Source organism: Pieris brassicae, chromosome 5 (genome assembly GCF_905147105.1).
Source record: "Pieris brassicae chromosome 5, ilPieBrab1.1, whole genome shotgun sequence".
In the NCBI taxonomy this organism is placed as follows: Eukaryota; Metazoa; Arthropoda; class Insecta; order Lepidoptera; family Pieridae; genus Pieris; species Pieris brassicae.
Window position 1 is genome coordinate 19376759 of NC_059669.1, and position 27348 is coordinate 19404106.

The 27348-nt window shown below is 33.2% G+C and overlaps 1 protein-coding gene across 2 annotated transcripts in view; it reads right to left on the minus strand.

Annotated features, from left to right (window-relative positions):
• LOC123709958 (dystrophin, isoforms A/C/F/G/H) overlaps positions 1–27348 on the minus strand; it is a 331052-nt gene that overhangs the window by 196570 nt on the left and 107134 nt on the right. The window contains exons 27-30 of one of the 2 annotated variants that reach the window (XM_045661594.1): positions 19542–19610; positions 17751–17962; positions 14811–14965; positions 13914–14055 (exon numbers count right to left, since the gene is read on the minus strand). In XM_045661594.1, coding sequence (XP_045517550.1) covers positions 13914–14055; positions 14811–14965; positions 17751–17962; positions 19542–19610 — 578 coding nt within the window. The remainder of the gene's footprint in view (positions 1–13913; positions 14056–14810; positions 14966–17750; positions 17963–19541; positions 19611–27348) is intronic. The other variant, XM_045661595.1, reaches the window with a different exon arrangement.

Genomic DNA, 27348 nt, shown 5'->3' on the forward strand with positions numbered 1-27348 from the left:
TCATCTTCGACTCAATATCCTAAATTAATTGTATTGGTCGAAAGATATAAATCAGAGGGCGTAGTATTGGTAGTAAACATCTTTTGTACTGAGTTGATAAGGTTTAAATTAATGTTTTTTTGAGTATACCAATCGTTACTAACTGAATTATATATGCATATATATAAATGAATCTCTATATACCTTGGTCACGGCATCACGCGTGAACGGCTCGACTAATTTTGCTAATTATTATTTTCTTATGTGTGTTATTGTGAGGAGAAGGTTCTTATGAAAGAAAAAAATAAGAAAATTGCGCGGAAGATTAGAAAATTTAAGAATACTTAACCACCATATTAAGTAATCCTCAATTTTGTTACGATAGCAAATTTGTTTTTTCAGTGCATAGCGCTTTTACAATTCAAACTTTTTTTGATGTAACCTCATGGCGTTCGACATACGACATATGGCCAGAAAAACAAACAAAGAATGTACATATCATAAAGTATAAGAATAACAAACACTTTGTGAAATATTGGTTTTTACTTAATTATACCAATTCGAAATCAATATTCATAGTTAAGACAGGACAACGTCGATCGGGTCCGCTAGTACAAAACCATAAAAGCAATCAAATACACACTGTATTGTGTAATTTATAAAACCCGTATTCAGTTAATTTTGAGATTAACAATCATAATTATCAACAAAGTCTAAAGACACTCGTGTCACATTTAGTTATACTAAAAGCACAAGCGATGCTTAAAGCGATTTCTCAAAACATAAAACTTCATAGAACTACATAAAACTATTTATTCCAGTCCAGTTGGCATCTTATTTAATTTATCTAACCGTACGAGTCAGAGCAAGTCGCAACTTCCAAATGGTATATCATACATTCACTTCCACGATTCTCAGTAAAAATTGCATCAAAATTAATATAAAAGAGCGCACGCGGGCCATCTAACTCAACGTTTTCCTTGAATCCTCGGAATTTTCTTGATATTTTCCTTCCGAAGTCCACTCGCGCCACACATACATTCTCGGTGTTATTGAATGGCAGACTACTGCCGACAAATTGTTTGAAACACGTTTATGTTCGCTATATTTTCAATGTTATTTTAGGGTATATTTGGTAGACGAAAAATATTTTAAGAAATCGAGACCATTACGAAATCACACAGCTGTAAGGTTCTATACAAAAACCTAAATTTGACTTTTAATCTTATTTCACGACATCATCTATATTATACCCATATTTATGACCTTAGATTTCTACGACACAATTTATCTACATTTCTTTTGAAAATGCTACAAAAATGGCAATATAATACAAACTATGAATTCTTTTATATAAAATTGTATGAACAAAATTGAATGAAAGCTTATTACGTCAAAATGAAGTCTTTTCTTCAATTATACTGGATGATGTATCGCTCTAACGTACCCATCTCTACTAAAAGCTCAACCAGATCCCACAGTTTACGTTTATTAAGAAAATAAAAAAAATATGACAATAACATTTGTATTTTTTATGTATAAAATATACAAATGTTATTGTCTTTCTAGAAGTTTTAAACGTTGAAAAATATTATTAGAGATTAATAAAGTTACTGATTACATCCTTTTGTGTTTCTGTATATAAAATTTGGTGCTTTTATTTATCTGCAACCGGATATTAGAAGCTAAAGATACTAAAATAACGACGGTTTTTGAAATTCTATTCAACTACCCATTTGTTAAAATGTTCTATGTACTGTGGGTTCATTCGATTAACGCCCCGCTGCCTGTATTAATAATATAGAATTTAATTTCAAGCCTACGAGAAAATCTGCTTTCTAAGTAAACTACTAATAATTTTAAGCAGTACCGTAATAAAAAATATTATTCACGCCTATGACTAACAAGCTACGTAATATCGTAGAACATTTCTGACGTAGCTACTTTACAATGTAGCACTGCTACGCTCTACACCTCTACACAATATCGCTTTATACTACCGGCTTTCGGCGAGCTTTTAATTACATTGGAATGTTTTTTGACTTGTTAGTTCTCGAAAGACATATATTGCACTTAAAGTAATTATTATCATCTGTAAAAAATAAATTTACAATTAAAAAGATTATATACAAACAAATCCTAATAAACTATCAATATTAAACGAAATTGAGTGATTTATATGTGGCTTTCTGCATAGTCTATAATTTCATCATTATAATTTGACTATATAAAATCTTGAATCTTTTGAAAAATGCAGCATACCCATAGCATAGTTTAAAATATTTTCTACATTCACTTATTTTAATGATTCATATTCAAATTATGTTGGTACTGCCATAAAGCTTAAGTTTACGCCCTCATTGGTACGCCCTTTTGTTAAAAGATAATTAATATCGAAGGTATCACGTTAACGTATCTAAAATAATTAAATAATGCAAAATCAGTCGATTTACAAAGAACTTCGTTACAATTGCGCTGTTACTGAGTGTATTATAATCCCGCTTGAGCGCGTCGAGTAGCCATACAATATTCTTTATCGATGACATTAAGTGGTACGTAACTCCGGAAAACATGATGCGGACAAAAAAGGTTATAATGAATTTAAATGAATGTTTTTAGGTTTCGGATTAAACTGCTCGCACCGTAATTATGAAGTTGCATTTACATAGTACGACAATTTAACTTACTTAACTTTAGGATAGTATGTTGTATCGCGTGGTATATTTACGATACGTAAGATTTTCCTGTAACGTTATTAGGGTTACAAAAATTAAAAATGTGTGAGACTTATAAGTGGGCGTATGTGATACGATAATTAGCGACTATTAATAATTACACAACAAAATGTATTTATTCCCAACACACTATATTGAATATTCTTTTAAATTTTGTTTTAAGTTCAATTTACATAGGCAGATCTTCATTGTAAATTTTACTTTGTAGCTTGTTTACCGATTTTATAGTACGCTTCACAAAAAGACTGATGACAGTTTTTAAACGAGTTCTATGTATTATTAAAATATTATGACTCTAACTCTTTCGTAACTTTAATTACTTAAATGAATTTTAGTTTTATTTGCCTTAAAACGCAAATTAGTACACTTAGCATTTAGCGGTTTTCTTTTAACTACCTTGCTCTTATCTACAAAAGGAAAACCTCGTGTTTTCATGTAATGAGCTTCCATTCCGTTCACCCATGTAATCAAGAAACAGGTACAAATAGAAATTATTCGCGTTTAATTACTATTTTAAACATACAGAATTTTAAAAAAACTTACGTGCTTGTTTGCAGCAGTACATATATTTTATTTATTGGCCTTAAGCTGGACTAATGTTATTATTACGTGTTATTAGTATGGTATCTGTTACATTAGTTACGGATTATTTTTGTAATATCATCGGAATACTGGTGCTAGCGTTATCGCACCTAACGAACTAACCCGTATTTTATGAGTCAAAAACATGTAAGATTATTATCTCAAAAAAATATACTGAATGTTTTTATTGTGTCTCTGCTATATAATATAAAATAAGGTTAGCCTAGTGAGAATCAGGCCCAGCACAGTATTAATATGATTCTTTCTTTCTACATGCGTAATAAACTCAAACTCTTCCTGTGTAAGAAATGGAAGCCGTTGCGTAAAATCGTCAAGTATACGTCATAGAAAGCTGTACCTAAAGAGACGTCAATGAACAAGATGCGTGAATGCTACCTCATATTTTATATATGTAACTTAAAAGGTGCTAGAAACTTTAAGGTAACAAATAATTCATTGAAGCCCATAAAGCGAGGCGGTCGTTTTTGCGAATCATTTAATAGAAAGTGAAGTTTTCAAATCTCAGGTTTCGCGTGATCCGTGATATTTCATATTGAAACAAAGGGGGGATTCTTCAGGAAAGAGGTCAATAGGTCTCAGGGACCGCGCGGCCGTGCGGTCGAAACGACCCCGCGCTAAGTGCTCTGTGAAAATCATTTTTTTAATGCTAGTTTCATTTCTGAATTTCATTTTTAACATTTTTACTTTTGTTAAACGATGAAAACCTTTTGGTTGTATCAAAAAATGAAAGTTTAAATTTGGAACAGGTAAGCAAATAGCTTCCTTACCAAGTATTGTCTTACAATAGAAATATCTATGAATATAAAATACAGGTATTACTTATTCCACGTCCTTAAATTCGTACCAGTAGACATCTTTACTTATAGGCAAAGAAGACAGAGGGTGTCGGCCGAGAGTACAAGCTGGCGTAAATAGTCTCGGTACTTTTTTATAATAACAAATCACCAAACAACACTTATTTTTAATCAAATATATCAAATTAATTAGAAGTTGCCTGCCGAGCACTACTCCCTTGCCGCTTTATCAACTAGATAATAGTTAATTTTATTGTAAGCCTTTTTACACAGCTTTTCTTTAATACATTTCTCAAATTTATTAAAAAGCAGACATAGAAGAGCCTCTGGGATTTCATTAAAGAAAAGTATCCCTTTTCCCAAAAAAAAGACTAACGCTAGATAGTCTAGTACGAGGAAATTGCAGCCTGCGTTTGATCCGAGTATTAACATTGTGCGTATGTTCTATTCTAGTAAACGTTTTTGTAATCATAGATAATATTTTCATAAATATATTGCGAGGTTAAGGTAAGTAATTTCCTTGAATTTATCTCTGAAAGATTGCCTACATTTTAAATTATAGATTGCACGAAAAGCCCTATTCTGCAGGATGAAAATTGTTTCGACATCCGCAGCATGATCCCCTAATAATAAGCTGTGAAAGTAACTAAAATAAACAAGTCTAGCTGCATCGACATCAGTTAGTGAACGAAGTTTTTTAACCGCGTAAGCTGCAGAACTAAGTATTCTTAGACTAGATAAGGCTACATAGGTTTTTATTGATTACTAGCAAGAAAAGTAGTTGTGGACACTGGGTATGTGAGAGTTTAAAGGCTGTCCGCCTGCACGCTGCATAAAAATATTTTCTATTTTATATGTAGGGTAACCGTAGAAGGAATACATGCTCAGTCTTACATTTGACGTATCATAAAATACTCATAATATATTATGGTTTGAAAAACATAAATGAAATTTTATGACCCCTACGCAGTTTCGAATACTTTACATCAAAATCGTAAGTCATTATTTCTTTTGAAAAGTTCGTCGATTCTTAATAATAAAATATGAAGTTTTATATTTATTCGTCATATTTTTAACGTCTGGTGTGCTCAATATATATCAAGTGAACAAATGCAAAGAATGAATAAAAATAGTCTAAAAACTTATGGAGTGGCCCGATGCAAATGATTTGCAGTTCGACGCCAGGTGATATCAAAAGTTATCAGTCCACAGACCTCACGGAATGTATAATTCAATTTAATTCAATTATTCAACATTCAGTGAACTCGGGAAACCAGCCAGGTTTCAACTAATCATTTCTAAATTCACACCGGGATAAAGCGAACTTACAGATTGTTAATTGTTCACAGTCTAATTTCAAAGCGATGAGATAGCCCTTATTTTCCATTTCCATAGGCTTGAAAAGGACAACATTTCCTATTTATATTGAAGTCTATAGCGTCTGTATATTGGCACCCACCATTTGCATTACTTTAACCCGAAGAAGGGTACGATTACTGGCAAAATAATTTTGTATATATACAGATTTTTTTTAAATCGTTTATCTATTTCTATATGTAATTTATAGAAATAAATAAAATTATATGTCTTCTCCATGTGAAATTACAAAAGTTAACGGGCAATTTAGCGTGTAAACAAATGAACATTAATCTTGAAAGTTTTTGGTTAAAAAGGTATCTTTAAATAAAAATATGCTAAGTCTATACAAGAGTTCAAAATCAAACGTATTAACTTAACAGTATCAGGCCGTAATGTTGAAATAAGTAAATAAGTTCCTGTACTCACAACCGTTAATTTATACCGTATGTAAAACATTGGTTTATTACATATATTTATATAGTTTAAACAAAAAACTTGCATTGTTGATCCAGACTCTAATAGCTACACAGGAAATAAAGCATTTTACGAGTAAAAATTTGAATTGGAATGTATTTCAGTGAGTTCGCTCGCTACACGCACAGTTTTATTAACCGCTGCATATTCCAGTTTAGTTTACCTCACTGTGATTCGCGGGTTTGTTTGATTTATAAACTCATATAAACACCGTTCGCTACGTTATTATATATATTAAATTTGTATAAAGTGTTTAAAATAAAAAGCTAATTATTTGAAACCCGTAATGATTGACAGAATAAAAATAGATTACAATAAATTGAGATGAACTAGGAAAGTAAATATTTAAAATTGAATAAAATAATACAGTTATGGTTTAGTTCTGCTAAATTGATTACATTAGATCTCGAAACATAATTATTTGGAAAACCGTAAAACAATGCTGAATATGTAAAAAAAAACTTTACAAATCCAAATATTAACGTGTAAATCAAAAATAAAGAAAATAGTTTCAAAGAAAATTTAGGTCTTTTAAAACTCGAGATTTATTTATATAAATAAATTTAAATATTCGTTATAATCCCTTTAAGGACGCCAAACACAATTTAACTATGAAGTGACAAGTTACAAAAATGTTAACTCACAGCTCTAAGCTATTTAAAGGATCATTAGCTAAATTAAATAATATTTGTGAAAAGACATTCACAAGTACCTGAAACAAGTGTTTGACTTCACATAACAACGTAAAACGACCTCCAGCTAACACAACGCTACACTCGGCTTATGAAAATATGCTTTGTTTCTCGCGTTTACTTTAATCTAGCTCAAATTATTTAAAACGCACGAGGTCTGCACTATTTAATTATTATTTAAAAACAGGTCGTTATGGCTGCGTTATATTGTTGATGAATTGGTTTTAAATGGTTATTTTAAACATAAACAAAGCGTTTAATGTTTAGATAAAATTTACATATAATTAGCAAGTTAGTGAAGTACTACGTACTACTTAGCGTACTAGGAGTTGTGTAGAAATTATTAAATTAGAACACTAGTTATTGGAGTTAAGAATCACCTGTGAAAATCTCTCCTGTGCATCTAAAATGTCAATGAATAAGGAAAGTTTATGATCCATGATGGGAAAACCATTTCTAGGTTGCTGAAGTAGGTGTCGCACCGCTTCCCTTACAGCTGCCGGTGTACTCGGAGTCATTGGCGTACCCATGGGTGTACCCATACCCATGGGCGGATGTACGCCCATTAGCGCGGACAACCCATGGAACGTAGCAGACATCTTTGGCGGGTTTTGTCCACCGCCGGGTAAAGATAACCGACGCGAAGTAGACGGCGGCACTGCACCATAACCGTTCGTCATAATCGCGGGTCTTTGCAACTGATAGTCACTGCGGGAGGACGGTAAGAAAGGCGCGCGAGCCGGAACAGTGGGCACGGGCCGTCTCGGGACGGGTTGCAGCAGCGGAACGGGCCACTCATCTTCAATGGACCCCAGAGAGTGGGGCCGCCGCGCCACCTCGGGTATCTGCCGTGGAGACACCACGCTCTGGGGCCGCCTCGGCCGACGCTCCGGTTGGATTGGGTTAGGTGGTGTGTAAGGTGAGAAGCCACCAAAATCATCAGTAATAGGATGCGGAGGCTTTGTATCCGGCGCGGGCGGGGGAGGGTCGTCCCATCGTGGCCATGCGAGGGTCAAAGAGTCCGGCTTCCGGGGCGGCGCGGGCCTGGGCCTGCCCGCCCCCTCGGTCATGGCTGCCGCAGGCAGGGTCACATGGCGCGAAGCGTGCGTCGCGCACGGCGTCCGCCGGCCGACTGACGGGAAGCTTGCATCGCCCGGCGCCCCGCTGCAGCGCGTGTTTTGGTTTCAGGCGTTGACTACAGAGTCCGCGTATATAGAGAGCTTTCGTAGATCATCTACGAATCGTAGTAAATTACAATATTTCGTTGCAGTTTTTCATTATAGCTCAAAAACTTTATAATCCCACTAAAAATGTATACATTTATCAGCTACTAAGTTATGTTTTATGTAAATGCTAGTAGATCGGTTACAGAGAGTTTACACGATCAAAAGACAAGCAACATACAAAAATACTTTTTTTACGTTAACATTAAAGCCTTTGTATTTATAACGCGAGAAGCATGTTACTATTTTAATGAATAGTTCGAAATATAAACTAGGTGCTCTATGCGTGAACAGTTCTGTGGGTCGAGTTTACTTTCAAAGGTAAATGGGACAGGCATGGTGGGGCGAACTCGTCCCTAAACCTATTAGACCTAGTCGTGACACCGTTACGTCAAACTTTATTAACAACATCTCTCACACTATCAGTTACAACTAACAATACGTGATATGGAAAACACACCTATTAGAAGTAAACTAATAAATCCGTATTACCCAAAACTGTTTTAATTCTTTATTACGTGATAACACACCCATAACCACTCATGCTTTAGTTTTATTTTGTTTATGACTTCTGTTTCGTCATAGTACATAGTCATGATTTTGTATATTTTCTGACCGCGGTAAGACTTACCTGTTACCACAGGACTTCTATCGCACAAACATGGTCAATACTTGCAGCCTGTCAAGTGGTAAAAATCTTTCCTTTCCATATTGTTTTTACAGAATATACGATACGTCGTAGTGTTAAAACTTTCTGTAATTTAGAGTGTATTTTGAAAGAAAATTTAACGAGTTTATATAGAGAGACATAGTCATGAGGCTGTTATAAAGTGTAATGCGCTATAAACTCTCTTGTACGCTCTATATCGGACACTCGTAAATCAACATTTTATGATTTTTCTCTTTATACGACGCTCTTTCAATACCTTAGCTTATTAAACACATGTTGGAAAGGTTTAAACAATGATTTTGGTATCAACTGCTCGCTGATGTAGTTGTATTTTATTATAAGTGCGTGTCAATATATAACGATTAGATTATGATAGAGAGGAAGTAATATAAAATTTTATTGTGAATGTATTTGAAACACTTATAATTTTATTTTGCAATTCCCTAGATTTTTTATAGTAAAGTGATCAATTATTTTTCTCTAGAGTTTTAAAATATATTGTCTGTTTTTCAAAAGTTGTATTATGATAATGAAATTAGATTTATACTAAGCTATGTATTTGCGTGTTGTGCATGTTTCACCGTGACCACTGCTAATGGGGGACAAATCTTTGTTTTTTTTTTCATTATTAATTACTTAAAGATATCATGTACTACATGGTGTAATGGTAGCAGCTACTTACAAATATTTAGTAAACATACAACTTGGCGATGAAAAAGAATGGCGGAGAGTTTATTGAAAGTTATTGTCGTCCGTACTAGGTCCTTTTGCGAACTGGCAGTAAATGTAAAATTAGAAGCATTTAATATGTATTTCTTTATAGACGTATGAACGTCAATATGTATTATTACAGTTATGAAACTGTATATCGTGTTACCGAAATAAATAAATGATTTTGAATTTGAATTTAAGGACAATGTGTGAAACCCGAAGGTCTAGAACTCGATTTACGGTCAACCAATAATTGTTTCAGGTGTGAAATCATGTATATATACACCTTGCCTAATTACGAGTCAACGTAACTTCAAACAAATCGTTTAGATATCTCTATTAGTAACTCGGTGTCTTAAATGTAAAAAATGTATTGTTTTATTTCTATTCAATAATAATTGTGTACGCAGTTGCTTAGTCTATATATAAATAAAAAATGCCTATAAGGTAATTTTGTGTTGCACACAGCGATGAGTCTGATATAGTAAGACATTGCGATATCCGAAGACTAACTTCGTGAAGTACGTCTATTTATAAAGAGAGTATTGCTCTTGAGTATTAAACTGAATCCTTTAGCGGTTATCTTGTATTGGAATATTTATTTATGGAGTTCAATATTAACCCGTCCATTATGGCTCGTACAACGTGCTACACCCGCTTGCCCTGAACTGATAGAAGCATATCATACTTATGAGCGGAGCGATAAACGATTCGATATTATCAAATAGTATTGCGGAGTTACTAATAGTTTCATTTTACGTTGCAGTTTAAATATATATTAAAACGGTAATTTTAATAATAATTATATATTAAAATTCCCAAAAATATTTGACACAAATTGCGACTTAAAGAAAATTTCAGGATCGTATTATAAAGTTATGTATATTTAATATACACAACGAAAATAACTACTTCAATCAAACTTCCATACAGATTTATAATTATTAATTGGTATCAAGTCTTGGGATATACGGATGTAATATTATGTTTTTAATATATCATATCGCTCCGCTTTTGGCTGCACTCTATACAGAGCTTTCAATGCATTTAAGTTTGGATATTTCGGTCCGGAATGGATCGAACAGGCGCCAGGCGTCATCATAGTAGCTACACAGTTCTACTATTACATGAGATTCAAAACATTCATTACAACAGCGTTTTTGGACAATATACGAGTCAATAAAGTTCTCTCATACGAATGGAAACTTCGAAACATTGAAAAAAAATAGCTCAATTTTTATTATTAATAATACTAAGCTTCATTTAATCTAACTTCACTTCACAGCACCTACGGTCACAATATTGGTGGTGGTTTTAGACCTTAATAAGTGAAACATATGAATAACGATTACTACATCATTATGGACGCTTATATTCGCTGAATCAATTTAAAATGCCGTGATAGTCTAACATTTATTTTGAATATTTTAATAGATTATTTACGGATTTCAAAACATCTAACGCCATTCCGTTACAGACGGAAAAAACATATAAAGCTATTTCTCAAGAAGCCACCCGCGCGGAATTTCTTTTAATCCCGATCATAACAAAATAGGGGGAGGAAAAGAAAAGGATCAAAGGAGGTAGGCAGCTTCACTTTAATAGGATGTGAACACGCCTGTGAAAATATTGAGAGAAAAACCGATATTTAAATCGTAAAGGAATATAGGTCTGACATATTAGGGTTTATTTTTTATATTAAGGAATAAACAATGACAGAAATGGTGACGAAAATCTGCCAATATATTAAACAACCACACCTATAATTAGATGGTTTTTATTACCAAAACTAAAGAAATAGCTGACTATTCAGACCACCAATATAGTCTAAAGATTTATTGCCTTGCCAGAAAAATATGAAAAGAATAACACGTCCTCATCTGAGTCGAGTTTCCATAAAATATGATGATGTCACAGGGGTCCGTAACTAGCGTCGTTACTCGTTATAGATCAGCCGTTGAACGCCGCATCCTTCGCCGGAAATAGTGTAATATTGGAAGGAAACACGGACTTCTCGATAAAAGCTTTCGAGTTTCGAATAATAACCAACGTCACTAAATAAGCTTCCATACTTCATTATAGCCGATTTTATTGCACGCTCTCATTAACATTATTTCTCTATTTACGAAAGGAATTATTCACGAAACAAGTATATATTTACCGTAATATATAACAATTTAAATTATATTTAAGTTATGTTCCATTTGACTGAAGCAAAATATCAGGCAATCCATGTTAATATTGTTTTTGTAACCTAAAATAGTTTGCCATATGCGCATACATATGAGCTTTTACGTTTAGTTTGGTCTTATAAAGACATCGAATTTCATTTCAATATCAATGTTATTCCTATTAACATTAACAGCGGTTAATATTAATAGGAATAACATACCCTTCATTTTACTCTACTAACACTAAAATTGTTATTCATTGTTCTACCGGTCTGGAGGAGTTAAACGGCAAAACTGCACTGACTTCAGATCCGAATTTCATTGGCAAATAAAACTCAAATAAGACGTCCGCTGTTCGACATATATAATTTTTCAGACTCAACCAAGTGGCTTTTTCCAAAGTTTCCAACCAAAACAAAGAAGATAATACACATTCTTAAAAGTTTGGTCCGTGTTAAAGTAAAACTTACCTGATAATTTTAAGAGCCGGGAGAGAATAACTTACCTGTAAATAAAAATTGTTTATCATAAATAGATTTTTATCATACACTTTGTATTGTCTTTCGTTAAGATAGCTTTTACACATTAAGAAAACACCTTTTAAACGGATTGAAACTATGTATTATTATTATAAATTTATAATTATTTACATAGTCACCGCGTGTAAAGCTGTAAAGCACGCGAAACGTCGGAAAAAATTAAATTTATGTAAATAATTATAAGTTTATAATAATAATACATAACTTCAATCCGTTTAAAAAGTGTTTTCTTAATCATACAGTTTGCTTATACAGACCTATTGTATTTCCATACAAATTAGAGATGACGATTTAAGTGTTACGTCAATTATCTCAAGAGTACATAAACAACCTCATCTGTGAGGATTTAGTAATAAAATAATTATAAAGAAACATTATTAAGACGTTCTAATAAATATTATATATTACTTGTAATCGACTAAGCCATGGAAGTAGCGAGCTGGAGCTTTACAATAGCATAGGTTGAATATTTTAAATGAATTCATAATTTTTTCAAACAAATACGGAAATACTATAAAACTATATTGTACGTGAATTAAACTTTCAGTCTACATATAAAACTAACAACGTAACTACGTAACGTAACCATAATGTCTTATACAATCTAACATTTAAAATAAACCCCTATTCAGTAAGCGGGTAAGATAACGTAATAAAATACTTGTATAGAGTTTCATATTAAAAGCGCAAAACAAATAATTTCTTAAGTGCAAATAATTACAGCATTTCAGTGGAACTCTGCGCAAAACAATTCCTAACTTTGTCCGGATAATTTAAAACTACGCCCAAGTTTTGATTGTGCTATACATTAGCTGCCTTCTGAGTTAATGTTAAAATAGTTTCTGGACTAACATTTATATTCACTTTTTAAAATAATCATTGTTAATATGAAAATCGTCGACTGCTTCAGAATATAAATGTGAGGATTGAATTTTGTACTGCAGCCAATGTAACTAAGATGCGAATGTAAGAATACTACCCACCAATTCATTCTACATATAACATCTATGAATTACTATTTTATCAAATGACGTGTTCTAATTGTATAATCGCATATTTTCCTTTACATAACTATTAAGTAATATTTTCACTACATTGTTTAAAATGTCGACATATTCGTATATTAGCGAAATACCTAAACGAAACTATCTTCGTATCAACCTCAAATTGAATCATACAAAAGTAACCCTTAATCGATTTCTTTACTATATTAAAATATATATCAACGCCCTCTATACGAAATGGATGGTTAAAATGAACGCCTAATTGTAATTGTGAGACTGATCTTTGTACAAAGAGAAGACACCAATATGATAAAAGTACAAATGAAAACTTGTAGAAAGCGACATCTATCGGTGCGACCTGAAATCATTGTAAGCTTCTGTACGTTGGATAGAAAAATGAATAGACTCTACCTTTTTACTCATGGAATATAAAGATGGCGCCGAAGTTTTTGTGATAACGAAACGATACAGATGGCGCTGACAACACGTACGTTGTGCATTAAATTAGCAGAATAGAGAGAATTAAGATTTAATAAACATTCCTTATAATTCATGTATCAATTCCATTAAAATTAGGTGAGTAATTAGAAGTATATTTCATTATTATGGGAGCCTTACACTTCTTATCTGACATACTATTAATATTGTTAATGTCTAATAATTTGTAGAAGTTATGAAACTTGACAAAATATAATTTTTAGAGTCAGTTAAGTGTATAATTCTTGCGTTTTTTATATGTTAGTAAAATTGGAATAGCTATGGAACATCTAAGTAAACCAGCCATGAAAATTTATAATAGTATAAAATCTAAACCATTAACCTTCTTGATTATAAGCAAAATCATGAGAATGCACTTCATACTAAAGTTTTTCTAGCAGCTTTTGAGACAGACATTACTTTTATTAAATTTAAAGATATATGCAATATATAGCTATAAATAATTGGTAATGATTAAATACCTTGAGCAGATGAGGATCCCTTTCTGCCGCATCCAGCAATGATTCCGCTTCGCTTAACCAGGCTACGAATTTCTCAAGTGACCGATCAAAGTTTTGTAGAGACGAAACAGCTGAGTGGAGTGCTTTTCCGCGCGCGATTATACTAAAAGAGAAAACCACAATTTTTATTTATAAAATACGGTGATTTTGGAATAAAAAAGAACTTATATTCAGTATACGTGTACGAGCCAAGGCTGTACATTTTGCTCACTCAGGCTTTCTTAGTTTTATAAGCTTAGCCATTTCCTAAATCGTCGTAGTTATAATCGCCCCCAAAGTATAGCCAGACGTTGGCACCTTATTTATCTGTGGCATTCATTCGTTTCATAGAAATTAACATTGAATTATTTCGCATATATTATATCGATGTAAGAGAGTGGTTAATATAGAGTAAAAATAAAATCCTCTATTATTTAAAGCACCGATAACCCAGGAACAATACAGTATGTAGGTATTTATCCAGTTTGATAAATACAATAAAATACCATTGATTAATAACAATATATTATTATTATTATTAGAAGTATTAATGAAATAATATCAAAATATATTTTGTACAGAGACATCTGGAGAAAAAATTAAGTGTGAATATCAGCGCCATCTGTGTTTACATGAGAAATTCGGTATAGCGACCTCTGTTTATTAAACTGTGAACTTTACTGATTCTTATACGAAGAATTCTTATAATTTTATACACGTTATCCCTATTAATTTTAAATATTGTTCCCTGAGAGTAATACCAAGTATCAAAAGCCTATATAGGTTTGATAAAGTATCTATATTTTTAATATATATAGTTTTAACATAGCATTAACTTTACTCTATGCATAGTGTATTTACTGTTATGGGAACGCTTACCTATTGTTAAGTTCGTTGTATCGATGATTGATCGCTTCTGTTGCTCGTTTGATCCTTGTAGTGTCATCGTTTCGGTACACAGCTATCAGCCTCTGCGTGAGCTGACCGAACAATTCGACCTGATGTTTGTACTGGTGGACTTCCGCATGGAACGACTGAAAATACCAAATAGTATAAACTTTTCAGGTAAAATAACAATATAATAATCATAAATCAATTTTCATTACTAATATAATGCGCTTAAAAAGGTTAATTATAAAAACTATTCAGTGGTACGGGTTTATATACAATACGCATTATAAACAGATGAGATCAGTGTTTGTAGTATCTCATAATATTACATAAAAAGTTGCCTTTTATAGACCATTGTGATAAATATTATATGTTTCTAACTGTCCAGTATTTATTTAGTTCAGAGAATATACGCTTCAAATACAAAGTTGTCAAAGCTAATAATATTGGTCAACATGTTGAATTTATAATATATAAGTTTTATTTATATAAACACATTTTAACATAGAGGAGTAATGATATGATAACTATATTACTTTGAAGTAGAAAATAACGGTTCGTAAGAAAATAAACAGCTGTAGCTACTAATGACGTACGTGATTAAAAGCGGAACATAAGTTTAATGTAATTAAAGAAACTTTTGATTGAATTACTTGTAAGTTCCGAGCTTTCCAGACATGCTGACTTTCAGGGCAACCAATGTTTTAAATATTTAAGCCTGCAGTTTGATTTAAAGTCTTTTTTTATAAGCAGACTGGTTCTTTGCTTTTTCCGTCCAAATTTGGTCTATGGTTAGATATATATACTATACTTTGATATATGGATGAGATGCGAACTTCAACAGCGGTACTTTCAAAAACTCTCAATTGTAACTTTTTGCTTATCTTAATATTTATTTATTAACATTGTTTTAAAATACCTTTGCTAAAACGGTTCAACTAGTGGATCAAACAGCATATTATTACGATTAATATAAGGAACTACAATTACATTAGGAATTTTCTATTATATTATATAATTCTGCTTTGGACAACCCTGTGTAGTCGCTAATCACCGCTCGATAGGGATAGGGGTCTGCATGTTATTATTATAACTAGCCACGCGTCAGTGTTGCTTCTGAATTTTATTTATATTAAATTTTATAAGTCTCTATTAACTTTAGTGAGATACTGATATAAGCTCATAGCGATTTGCGTTATAATTTGGCTGGCTCTCGAAACCTGCTTTGCGGAACGACTCAGTGAGATTAGGTTATATGATAGCCCAGTTATAGATTTCTTGGGTTCATGATATGTTCAACGTTTCATGAAATAGATTTAAAATAAATAATTTATATGCGCTTTTAAAAAGTATGTTATTTTCTTGATGGGTGGCGATGATTGTAAGAAAAAATGGTTTAGGCTTTGAGGGCGAACTCGATAAAAGTGTTAAGGTACGAATTGCCTCATTCATGCTTATTTTTTAGAAAAATAATGTTTTTTTTATAGAACAGCGGGACGACGGGCAGAAGGCTCATCTGATGTTAAGTAACACCGCCGCCCATGGACACTTACAATGCCAGAGGGCGACCGACTACGTCGCCGTACTAAGAGCCGGCACCCTTTAATAATTGTAACGCAATTTTCTTAAAGGGCCCTAAGTCGAATTGGTTCCTGAATAATTCAGTATTCAGTAGTCAGCTGATTCCACATAGCACTGGTGCGCGGCAACAACTGCCTTAAAAGCGCTCACTTGTGGACGCCGAGATGATACGGGTGTAAATTCGTATTCAGTATCAACCTCCGATGATGAAATTCAGCGCCAAGTAGTAATCCGAACTACTCCTCTAAACACTATCCATGGTAAAGGCGGTAGAGTGACCCCATATCTCTACACATCGCCAAACATGAAGCCACTCGGAAAGGGATTGGCTGTCGACGATTCGAACGGCTCTTCGCTGAATGCGGTCATGTGGAAGGAGCTGGAGAGCTCCCGCCCAGATGTGAGAACAGTATTCTATGTGCGGCCGAATTTGCGCATTTTACAGTTGCAGTTTCCCGGAGTGAAGTAACGTCTTGCCTTGCCATTTAGCCATTCCAACCAAATGAACTGGAAACTGAATATTGCTCGATATGTCAACAACAAGTATTCCGATGCTGGCTGTGGCTTTAAGAAGAGTGTCTTCGAAAAGAGGAGTAGCGACAAACGGTGTATATTTATCAGAAAACACGCAAACTTATATATTCTTGGAGTTAAATTGGACTAGATTTAGTCGATCCAAGTGCTAGAAACCATGTAGTAGGGTTTCTACTTCAGACACAAGTTTGTTATAGTACTGCCAGTGTAAGGAGTACCTATCCCCTGTGCTGTCATCCGCATTGCAACGTATCATGGATATGCAGGAGAAACAGGGTATTAAGGTTTGGAACATGCTCCGTCGATGACGACCTTGATGCTTCGATCGGTCAGAAAGCCGATCTAATGGCATAATTTTGAGAGCTGGGAGCTTCGAGATAAACGCTTTAACACACCCGACTTTCGCTATATCCAAAATCACCGCTAGCGCTTCCTCCTTGCGCTCAATTGCTTCCGACCTGCCTGCGTCTATGAGCAAGCAACGTCTTACAAAAAGATCACCAGATAAACGAAGACGAAAGCCGTACTGATAATCGCTGGTGGCCCCCTAGATACCTCAGGAGCTGGCCGGCAATAATGGTTTCCATTATTTTGGAGAATATATCGGCTATAGTTGGACGGATAAGAGCGATTGCCTTTTATAGGGATTGGATGTATTTAAGCGGTCTTCCAGCACTTCGGGACAGTGCTGATCTAGTACAGGTACCGGAAAATCCATGTTATTACCTGAGCCAAGTCATGAGCACAATTATGCAGCAGATAGTAGGGATAAGATAGTGCCTTGCAGACTTCACATTGCCAGAATATGAATACCTTTTGCTCTCTAAGCTGCATCTCGAGTACATCGGCTGTGTGCCCAGGCGCAGTCATGGCGGCCAGCCGGGTCTCCATACGCGAGAGCCACGCATCAGCATCGCGCCTGCGCGCTTCGTATCGCTGCGAATCACCCAACATGGCGTCGAGTTGAGCTTTTCGCTGGAGCACGCGTGCGTTGGCCTCATCCCAATGTTCTCGTAGAGCGGTCACTGAAAAACAATTACATAACAATTAATATTTTTGCTATACTTGTTGTTAAGCAAAATAACTAAATAAATATTTCGAACAAATCGGACAACATTCAGAGAAAGATCTACAATATTATTGAGCCAAGGCATTCTTTAGTACCTGTAGAGCAAGGATATTTAAATTATGTATTTACACAATAATAAGTAAAGTCTGTTTTAAATAAAACTCATAGTATATTGGTTACTTTAACAAATGGTCTAATCTAAAGATATTTTTTTACTATTCATTTTCTCAAGTAAAAAAATTGCATAATTGCAGGACTCTATCTAGTGAGATGAGCTAAATGTTAATCAAACCAATATCCCTAGTATCCCTAACGATATATAGTTAGGAACTATATAGGTTTGATTCGAAAAGTAAATATCTCTAGTCTATCCAACTAACGTGGTTTATGTATATAATATTAAAAACAAATTGATAGTGAACTGCAATAAGGTAATATAAAATTCTCGTTCAAAGTGAACAATTGCAAAGACTTAATAAACTTAAGTTCGTCTCAGGACGAGGTAGAGCATTTTCATAGAGATGTTGACTCTTAAAAAATTCACAATTCACTCTGAACCCAGTTTCTAACATAATATTGAGTTACAGGATAAGTTTGTTCTCCTCTGTCCAAAGCAAGATATAGATACTTTGAGAAGTTTTATGAAAATTAATGGAAATATATCTAATTTATAAATAGTATTTTAGCTACATAACTTATACTGTATATTTTAAGGATCTCAGATTTATGTATACATGTTTCGTGAACAATAGTTTTTCTAATAGGAAAGTTGCTTAGCCTTCTGTGCCTGACACAAGCCGTCGGGTTTATAGATCTAAGGATGCAGGGCCGGTATCCTCATGAAATTTTCCTTTACCATTGATGCACAGCCTGGGTTCGAACCTATTCTCACGGTTTGCACGCTGAAATGCTGAAACCCTTGCACGAAAACCAAAACTGTTCTCGAAACAATCATTACATACACCAGCTATGTGCCATTACAAGAAAACGGAAGAACGCAAACAATAATTAATATCACTTTTGCCTTATGTCACAATGTATGAATGCATAAAATCTCGATAGCGCCTTATATTGGAAGCTATGTGGTAGCGTTGAGGTCACATACTTTTTACATTTTATAGCAACTAAAATTTAATCCCTTGTTGGGTTGAGAGCTTTATAACAACACTCTGCTATGTAATGTTTTGAATCCCCGAGGCTTTAAAGCAACAAGAACACTGAACAAAATGAAATAATATTGTTACGTATAATTGTTTGATGATACTACGCATATGTTAGAAGTTTTATAATGTACGCTAAAGTTACGTTAACATTGTCATTAGGTCTTAAAATTTTAGGAAAAGATTTTTAACAGCATCGTTACGTGTTTAGTGTTAATAATGGTGTAAAGAATGTAAAGCGAAAGATGACATGGTGAAGCGTTGCTTTGAGAAAACACTATTACAATTAGTATCGGTAATGTATGCACTTAATAGGACATAAACATGTAATATTTGTTAATCTGCGGTTATAACTTTGCGAAACAATTTTCCAACCTTTGAGCAACGATCTTAAGTTTAGCAGATGTGCACTAGTTTTTGACACTGGAAAGCCGGTTATTTCAGCTGTAATCAACAGATTGTATAAGGCATACACATCGTAAATAATATACGGGAAAATATATCGTATAAAGATATTGTTTTGTAAGGAGCTAGGTACCAAAATTAAGTCCAACTACATAAGTTCTCAATGTATTATTAATCCTAGGCTATGGGAACCTTTTGTGGCTACTAATTAATTCATGATTATACTCCATTATTTCGCCGGGTACTGATTCAAGGTACTGTTGTGGTCTCTGGCAGAATGACTAGCGCTGTGGAACATGCCTGCTCCACAGCATAATGCTGAGCCAGGGCCAGTTACAACCACAACACATACACATTAAACACTTAAAATGTACCTTTATCCTTGAATTTTTTTTTGTTATTTTTTTTGGTATTTTTGCAATTTTTTTGCGTGTGTCGTTAGTAATAAATGTTATGTCTATGTCACTACACAGGTGTTTGTTATATACCTATAAAGAAAAAAGTAACTTAGTAAGTAGCAGTAGAGTAGTAACAAAAAGTTAAAACATAGCATAAAATCGATGAACCACACGATTTTATAACTCACCCTTCTAATAGCCTGTCCTATTCTCTATCTAATGGTACACGTCGTCATGATCGAAGCAAAAAAACTACACACTCCCCTCCTAAGTTTTTATATTTAGTTAATTTTTTATCGTACTTAAATAGCTATTGATTGATTGATTATGGATACTTTAAAACCTTTTAACTTCGAACACAAGTTAAAAAAACCTTCCTTCCCCGCCAGCCAGCCTACCTGCGATATGTAAATTGAGTTACAGATAGAATTAACCGGATCCTAAAACGAGCTTCTATTAATACAATTTTCAAGCCGCACAAGAAGATTCAGCAATTCCCAAGACCAAACAAAAGGAACACCCCGTTGCACGATGCAGGTATATACAAACTGGATTTCGACTGTGGCCTGTCTTACATAGGGCAAACTAAACGCAATATGTCCAGCAGACTCAAAAACACATTGCGGACATAAGACATAGCCGATACACAAAATCAGCAGACTGTGAACACACACTAGATAGGCCTAATTATTACGTACTCTTTGACCAACCGAAAATACTTGCGAAAGAAAAAATATTATTTCCAAGATTAGTACGCGAAGCCATTGAAATCAATAGAGAAGGCGGCCTAAAATTATCAAACACCTGGGATCCAATAATATCCAAATTATAATCTCAATACAAACAATGCGCGAAAAGTTTATAATAATTCATAGCTTCAATCCGATAAAAAAGTGTTTTCTTTAAACGCTATAATAATCGTAGTTTTTTATAAATTACTCATAATACTTGTTTATTCATAGTTATTTACCATAATTGTTTATTACAAATATATAAAAAAGGTGTTAAGGATTTCATTTCATATTTGGCTTATAGTTACTTAATAAGACGTTAAATACAGTTCCTGTCTGCCTGCGTCTCAAATTGCCGTTTATCGAAAATAGGAACATGAAAAGCCTGATTAAGAAAAGTTGACACGTTCGATGTTTTCGATGTGTTAACAGGACGAAATCTGTTGTGAAAAGTCAAAATATCCATTTCTCGCTAATTAATTATTTTAAGTTCAAAGAGTTGTTTACTTTTTGTCTTCATTTGCGTTCACGTTTTCCTCTTTTATAAGCTCGGACTAATTACTTTTACTTTAACTTCTTTTTATAAATATAATATAAAATGATATTCGTCTGTTTTTCTCTAAAATAAATTTATATTTTACGGATAAAACACGTTTACAGACCGGAATAAAACAAACAGTACAAACTGATTTTCAGTACCTACCTCTAAATATATCACACGTGTAATAAATCATTGTTTTGATATATAATTCCCAGAGCAATCGTAAAATGTAAACCGGTTAAACACGAGCATGACGTTGACCCGGGAATAATCGTCCCGGGTGCCAGAATTCGGGTAATTAGAAAGCTCAAAGCAGTAATGGGTTGACAAGTGCCAGGTAAAATTCTGTGCCAAATTTCCTGACAATTTATTAAATATTAATTATATTATTTACGTGTAATTCAAGAAATATAACGAAGTTCATAAGTTATTACATTCTTTGTTTATATATATTACGATCAGGTAGGGGGTCATTAACCTAAAATTAGTCCCATACTCATAAATTGTAATATAACATTCTCGTTTTCGATAATATCCAATAGGGCCAATATGTCGACACTGATATTGAAGTATTACTTAAATTTTAGTACCCTTAAATACACCAAAAAAAATTTTTATCCCATTGTCCTAACCACACTACCACTTATTTTTTTTGTTATAAGCTCATCATTAAACAATAGCCAGTTAATAGCCAGCTTCAAAAAAGGATTTCATTTAACATATTTCAACATATCTATAACAATTGCCACCGAACTTGACTCGAAATATATTTTTTTCGTTTTCGTTATTTTGTATATAAGCCCTGGTTAAACCCATTCTAAATACTTCAACAACTTATAATTTTATTCCAAATTGTGGTACTGACAGTCCAAATTAAGTTTAGTGATGTTCATTTTTAACAATCTTCGCTTTGAGGCTTTTATTATTATACAGCACCACTATTGAACATTCAAAAGGCTCGCCGCCTCATAGCTAGCTAAATTCTCTCTGTGATGCTTGTTGTTATGAAAAGCTTACATCTAACGCTTTTGAGTATTACAACTAATTAACTTGATGTATAAAACTAAGTGAAACCTAACAATTTAATTAAGTTGATCGCGAGGTCTGAGAGCTTCTCAGAGTTTTTGTCTTAAGTTATTTCGTTGCTGTGAATCACCGTTTCTTGAGTTACGACTTGAGGTGAGGGCTACATTATAATTTTGACCGAGATTTTTTACAAAGTAACAATCCACTAGAGAGTGGAGCTGTACATTTCAAGTAGGAATTGAGACATTTGTAAGCAGAATTATTTAAAATAACCGTAAGAAAACTTTTGTTTTAGAATTTAGATCACTTTTCACTTTACAAACAAGTCCTTATGCGTATGAACTTATGGGCTATATTATATGGTCTATTTAACTGTGGGACTGTACTAGTAAGAGCCAGATCGAAATATCGTAAGATTGCTTAACACAGTGTTCAGGGACATAATGGTATCTCCCTGGTATGTTCTTAATGTGAGAATCCAATAAAACAGATGTTGGAGCTCACGAACGAAGGCTCCACCATCACGTAAATGGCAAAGCTATTCAAGGTTATTCATTCTTAATACCACCGGGCCTTTGTGATTAGAAAATTTGTGTTAGTATGTATATGACAGTGTTAAGTGGTAAACAGTCTCGCTCATAATAGAGGCTTTAAGTGGTGTGCCTTATGTTAGAAGTAAATTATAATTGACTTAAATTACTTATTAGTCTTAAATTAATCAAGTTAAAGTTAAATTGATCAAGGATGTCCCGTTGGCATTCATAAAAAAATATATATTAAAGTATAATAGATATAATAATAAAGTAATACCATTTTTAATTATATGTAAATTTAACCACAGATTAAATACAATTTCAAAAAGAACACAGTGCACATTCGCACATAACAGATTATAATGATTTCACACGTAAATTATTTACTTAACAATATTTTTTTATTGGAGTTTACGAAACATACAGCCACTTTGTGTTTATAGACCTTTAATTAACAAAGTGTTAATGTGTTTAACATGTAGATTATAAATAAAAGAATTTCATATTGAATTCAGCAATGTATTTATGTGAACGTGTCTGTCTTCAAACAATAATAAATCATTTATACGACAAACATCGTTGCAAAAACCAGTACCAATTACAATAATTAATTAATAATATATACCATATTTTTAACAATACATATTCCGCTTACCTATGAAACTCATAACAGCTGTATCGCGTTGTTCGTAAAATGAACAGGTGTACTTCAAAATAAACCTTCGTAGAGTTTCATTTAATATAATGGATTCGAAAAAAATCTATTCATATATTGTGACAAAATTACAACCACAGAGATATCCGTCACGTTTGTTCTGTTTGATTTTAAAAACACTCATTAATAATTCATCATGAATGTTTCAATGCGTAGTATCTTCAGTAGATATTATTTGAATAAATTTTTTATAAAATAAACTCAAAGAAACGAAAAACTGAATATTTGCCGTGTTGAACATTCAACGCATACAAGAGCTATAAGTAACCTACAAGTTATAGGCGAAGAAATGACAACCTCGTATATTGTTCCTTGCTAAATGTTTACCTTCAAATCTTAAAATAACAACATACAAATTTTGCAAGGGAAAGGTATTTTTAGCCAACCTGGGATGTCATTGCTTGGCTTCATAAGATAGATGTATTACATTTATTTTTTCGTTTGTTGTAATGATATCGTTTCGTTTTTTTAAGTTAATTTTATAACTTTTTAACTATTTAGCTTGTAAGTAATTTAAATTTGTACTATAGTGCAGTCCTTCAAGCACTAAGGTTAAACCCTTCAGTTGATTTTTGGTGTTTTCTATACATTTAGTATATAAATATAGTATTGCCTTTTTTTAACACAGCTTTTACACAGAATTATGTAAATAATTATAAGTTTTTAATACATAGCTTCAATCCGTTCAAAGTGTTTTTCTTAAATATAAATATTTTAAAATAAGAAACAGTTTCATTGTAATACTTTATAAACAACGCGCTTCGTACGATTTCTATTAATAACAAATATATGGCGTGGATTGTGGTGATTTATAGTCCCTTCAATAAACGACATCATTCGCATCATAAATGTCAGTTGTTCTTGCAAGATGGCGCCCTGCAAAATATTAATAAACCGGGAACAGACAACTTTGACGAAATGAATCGAGTTGCAGAAATGTAATATTCTTTGTGATCGGTCCTCGAGATTTCTTATTCATAGAAATGTTTATTTTTTTTTTTTTTTTTTTTTTTTTTATAAAATAGGGGGCAAACGGGCAGGAGGCTCACCTGATGTTAAGTGATACCGCCGCCCATGGACACTCTCAATGCCAGAGGGCTCGCGAGTGCGTTGCCGGCCTTTTAAGAATTTGTACGCTCTTTTCTTGAAGGACCCTAAGTCGAATTGGTTCGGAAATACTTCAGTGGGCAGCTGGTTCCACATAGCGGTGGTGCGCGGCAAAAATTGCCTTGAGAAACGCTCAGTCGTGGAACGTCGGACGTCGAGGTGATACGGGTGGAATTTTGTATTTTGCCTCGACGTCCGATGCTGAAACTCAGCTGCAGGTATTAATCCAAACAACTCCTCCTCCTCAAACAGCTTACCTCCAATAGTTTCTTTGAAAATTATGTAGGTAAGCTGTTTGAGGCGTTCGCTGCGTTGTTGTTTTATATAAGTTTCGATACTTAACTAAAAACATATCTTTCTAATCAAGACGTATAAAACAATTGGAACGCCGAATTATTTAAATAACATAATTGAATATAGGCAGGATTTTTTAACTTAAATTGAAAATAGTTAATACTAAAGTTAAATAGACATTAGTTCATTAAATTTCATAACGTATAATGAAGAATTAAGCGTATCAAGATGAAGGAAAATTGTATTTATTTAGGAACAGATTTTTACGGCGATAATTATTTATAAAGTAAATAATACATAATAATATAACAAGTAAATAAGTTCAATCAAATAATATTGCCACTAAGTAGAAATGAAGAATATATTTCGCAACAAAAAACTTTCTCCTTTCAAAATCTACTTCATGGCTCTGTCATTAATTTGTATACATCATAATATCCATGGAACAAGTTCCAAACTTCTGAATTGAAGAATCAGTTAAAACCACTCTTTTATACATGATTTTTATAAGTATAAAAAGAAGCATACATACGCACGGATCGCTCTAGTCAACCGACACATACTTGACCGGATATTGATCGGCCGTGTAACCTGGAGCGCAATTTTCAAGAGTCCTTGTGATTTTCCCGCTTTTTTATACAAATGTATTTCTTTCATACATATTTTATGAATGATTTATAGTTTATTGAATAAATGTTAATATCAAATAACTGAATGTTTTGTAAAAGAAAAGGTTCTATATAAACATGTCTTCAAAAACCTCGGCTTCTCATAAAACTGGTCATACAATTAGTCGCGTACGCAGGATATTGTAATCTTCCTATTTCACAATTTATTCTCCAGTTAGCCGTGTGTCCGACATGACTAGAATATCACACGAGCGTAACACTGCTTAAAAACCGAAATTATTTTTTTAATATGCTCTTAAATAGCAATTTAACCGCCCAAGATTCGAACCCAATCTCATAATCAAACTCAAACGCAACTTAACATTATTCATATTGGTAAATGTATCCTTATGAACGTCAACAGAAAACATGTTAAATTGATTCTGAATTTACATTCACTGCCAGTTCGCAAGTTGAGGGCGTAGAGCGGGCAAGAAGAACTGGCAAGAAACTCTCCGCCACTCTTTTTAATCGCCAAGTTTTGAATTCATTCAGTAATAATTCTCTAACTTCACTTGCAGTCAAGCCTAATCAGACCAAAGCAGTCTGGTACAAACATAATATACTTAGTACTTAATTACTTAGATGTTTCTTTTATATGTTGTCTCCAATTAATCCTGATTTTTAGAAAAAGGTCGGGACGAAAGAAATTCAATCCCGCGAAGCCTTAATTAACAGCTGGGAGGCTTTCCCGGATGTCTTAATTAGATACTATACAACTATATCGGCATTCGTCTCACGTTACCCATTTCACAACCATTCTGAATTTAAGATAGGTGGTAACCTTAAGTATTTTACGTAATACGTAAAAAAATACATTTTTTTCAGTTCATTTATTTCCAACAAAACACACACACAGAAACACATAAAATAACAATAATCAAAAATAAAAATAATAATAATAGAGAGATAACAATTTTTTAAAGACAAAGGTTTAATTGTGTAATGCGTGAGTGCTGTGGTTGTAATTAGCCCTGGCTCAGCATTTTGCTGAAGAGCAGAGTTGTTCCACAGCGCTGGTCATTCTGCCAAAGACCACAGCAGCTAGTTTGCGCCTCAGTCGTAAAAAAAACAAATAATAATCTAATACTCAGTAAAATAAATTATAATAATAAAAGTAGTAAAAGTTAGTCAGTCAGTGTAAAAAATTGTAAATAAAATAAAATTTAAAAATAAGAATAATTGTTAAGTAGGAAGTAGATAAATAGTTGAAGATTTTTTAACGGAGGAGGGATATTATTCCAACATTTCTTCGCGCTATATTTAAAACTCCCACGAAATGAAGCCGTCCGATGCTGGGTTTTTTACTGCCAGTTGGCCATTAATGGCTAAAAAAGCAACTCTCATTACTCTTATCAAACTAAACTTTAGATTAAAGAATCTAAAAAGCTGTATTTTAAAACTAAAGTTTTTCTAGCCTTATCCGTTTCACAAATATTTGCATTGATACATTCGTTCACATGATTTTATTCACTGAAATACTTACCTATATAACCTCTAGTTGTCAAAAAAATTGAGCGAGACTGAGCTGTTTATTTTGACGGTCTTGAACTTTCGATATGCTTAAACAAATGTAAAATATTTTTAATGAGAACAAAAGCCATACATTTTTTACTTTCTTTAACATCTTGAGTCATATGAAAAGATTTTCTATAATATTCAAATAAATGTGCTCAAGCGCGGAACCATGGTTACGAATGTAAACATACAGGTTTTTGCCGAATTATTATTGCATTATGCTTCGGGCAAAGTATATAAATCGGT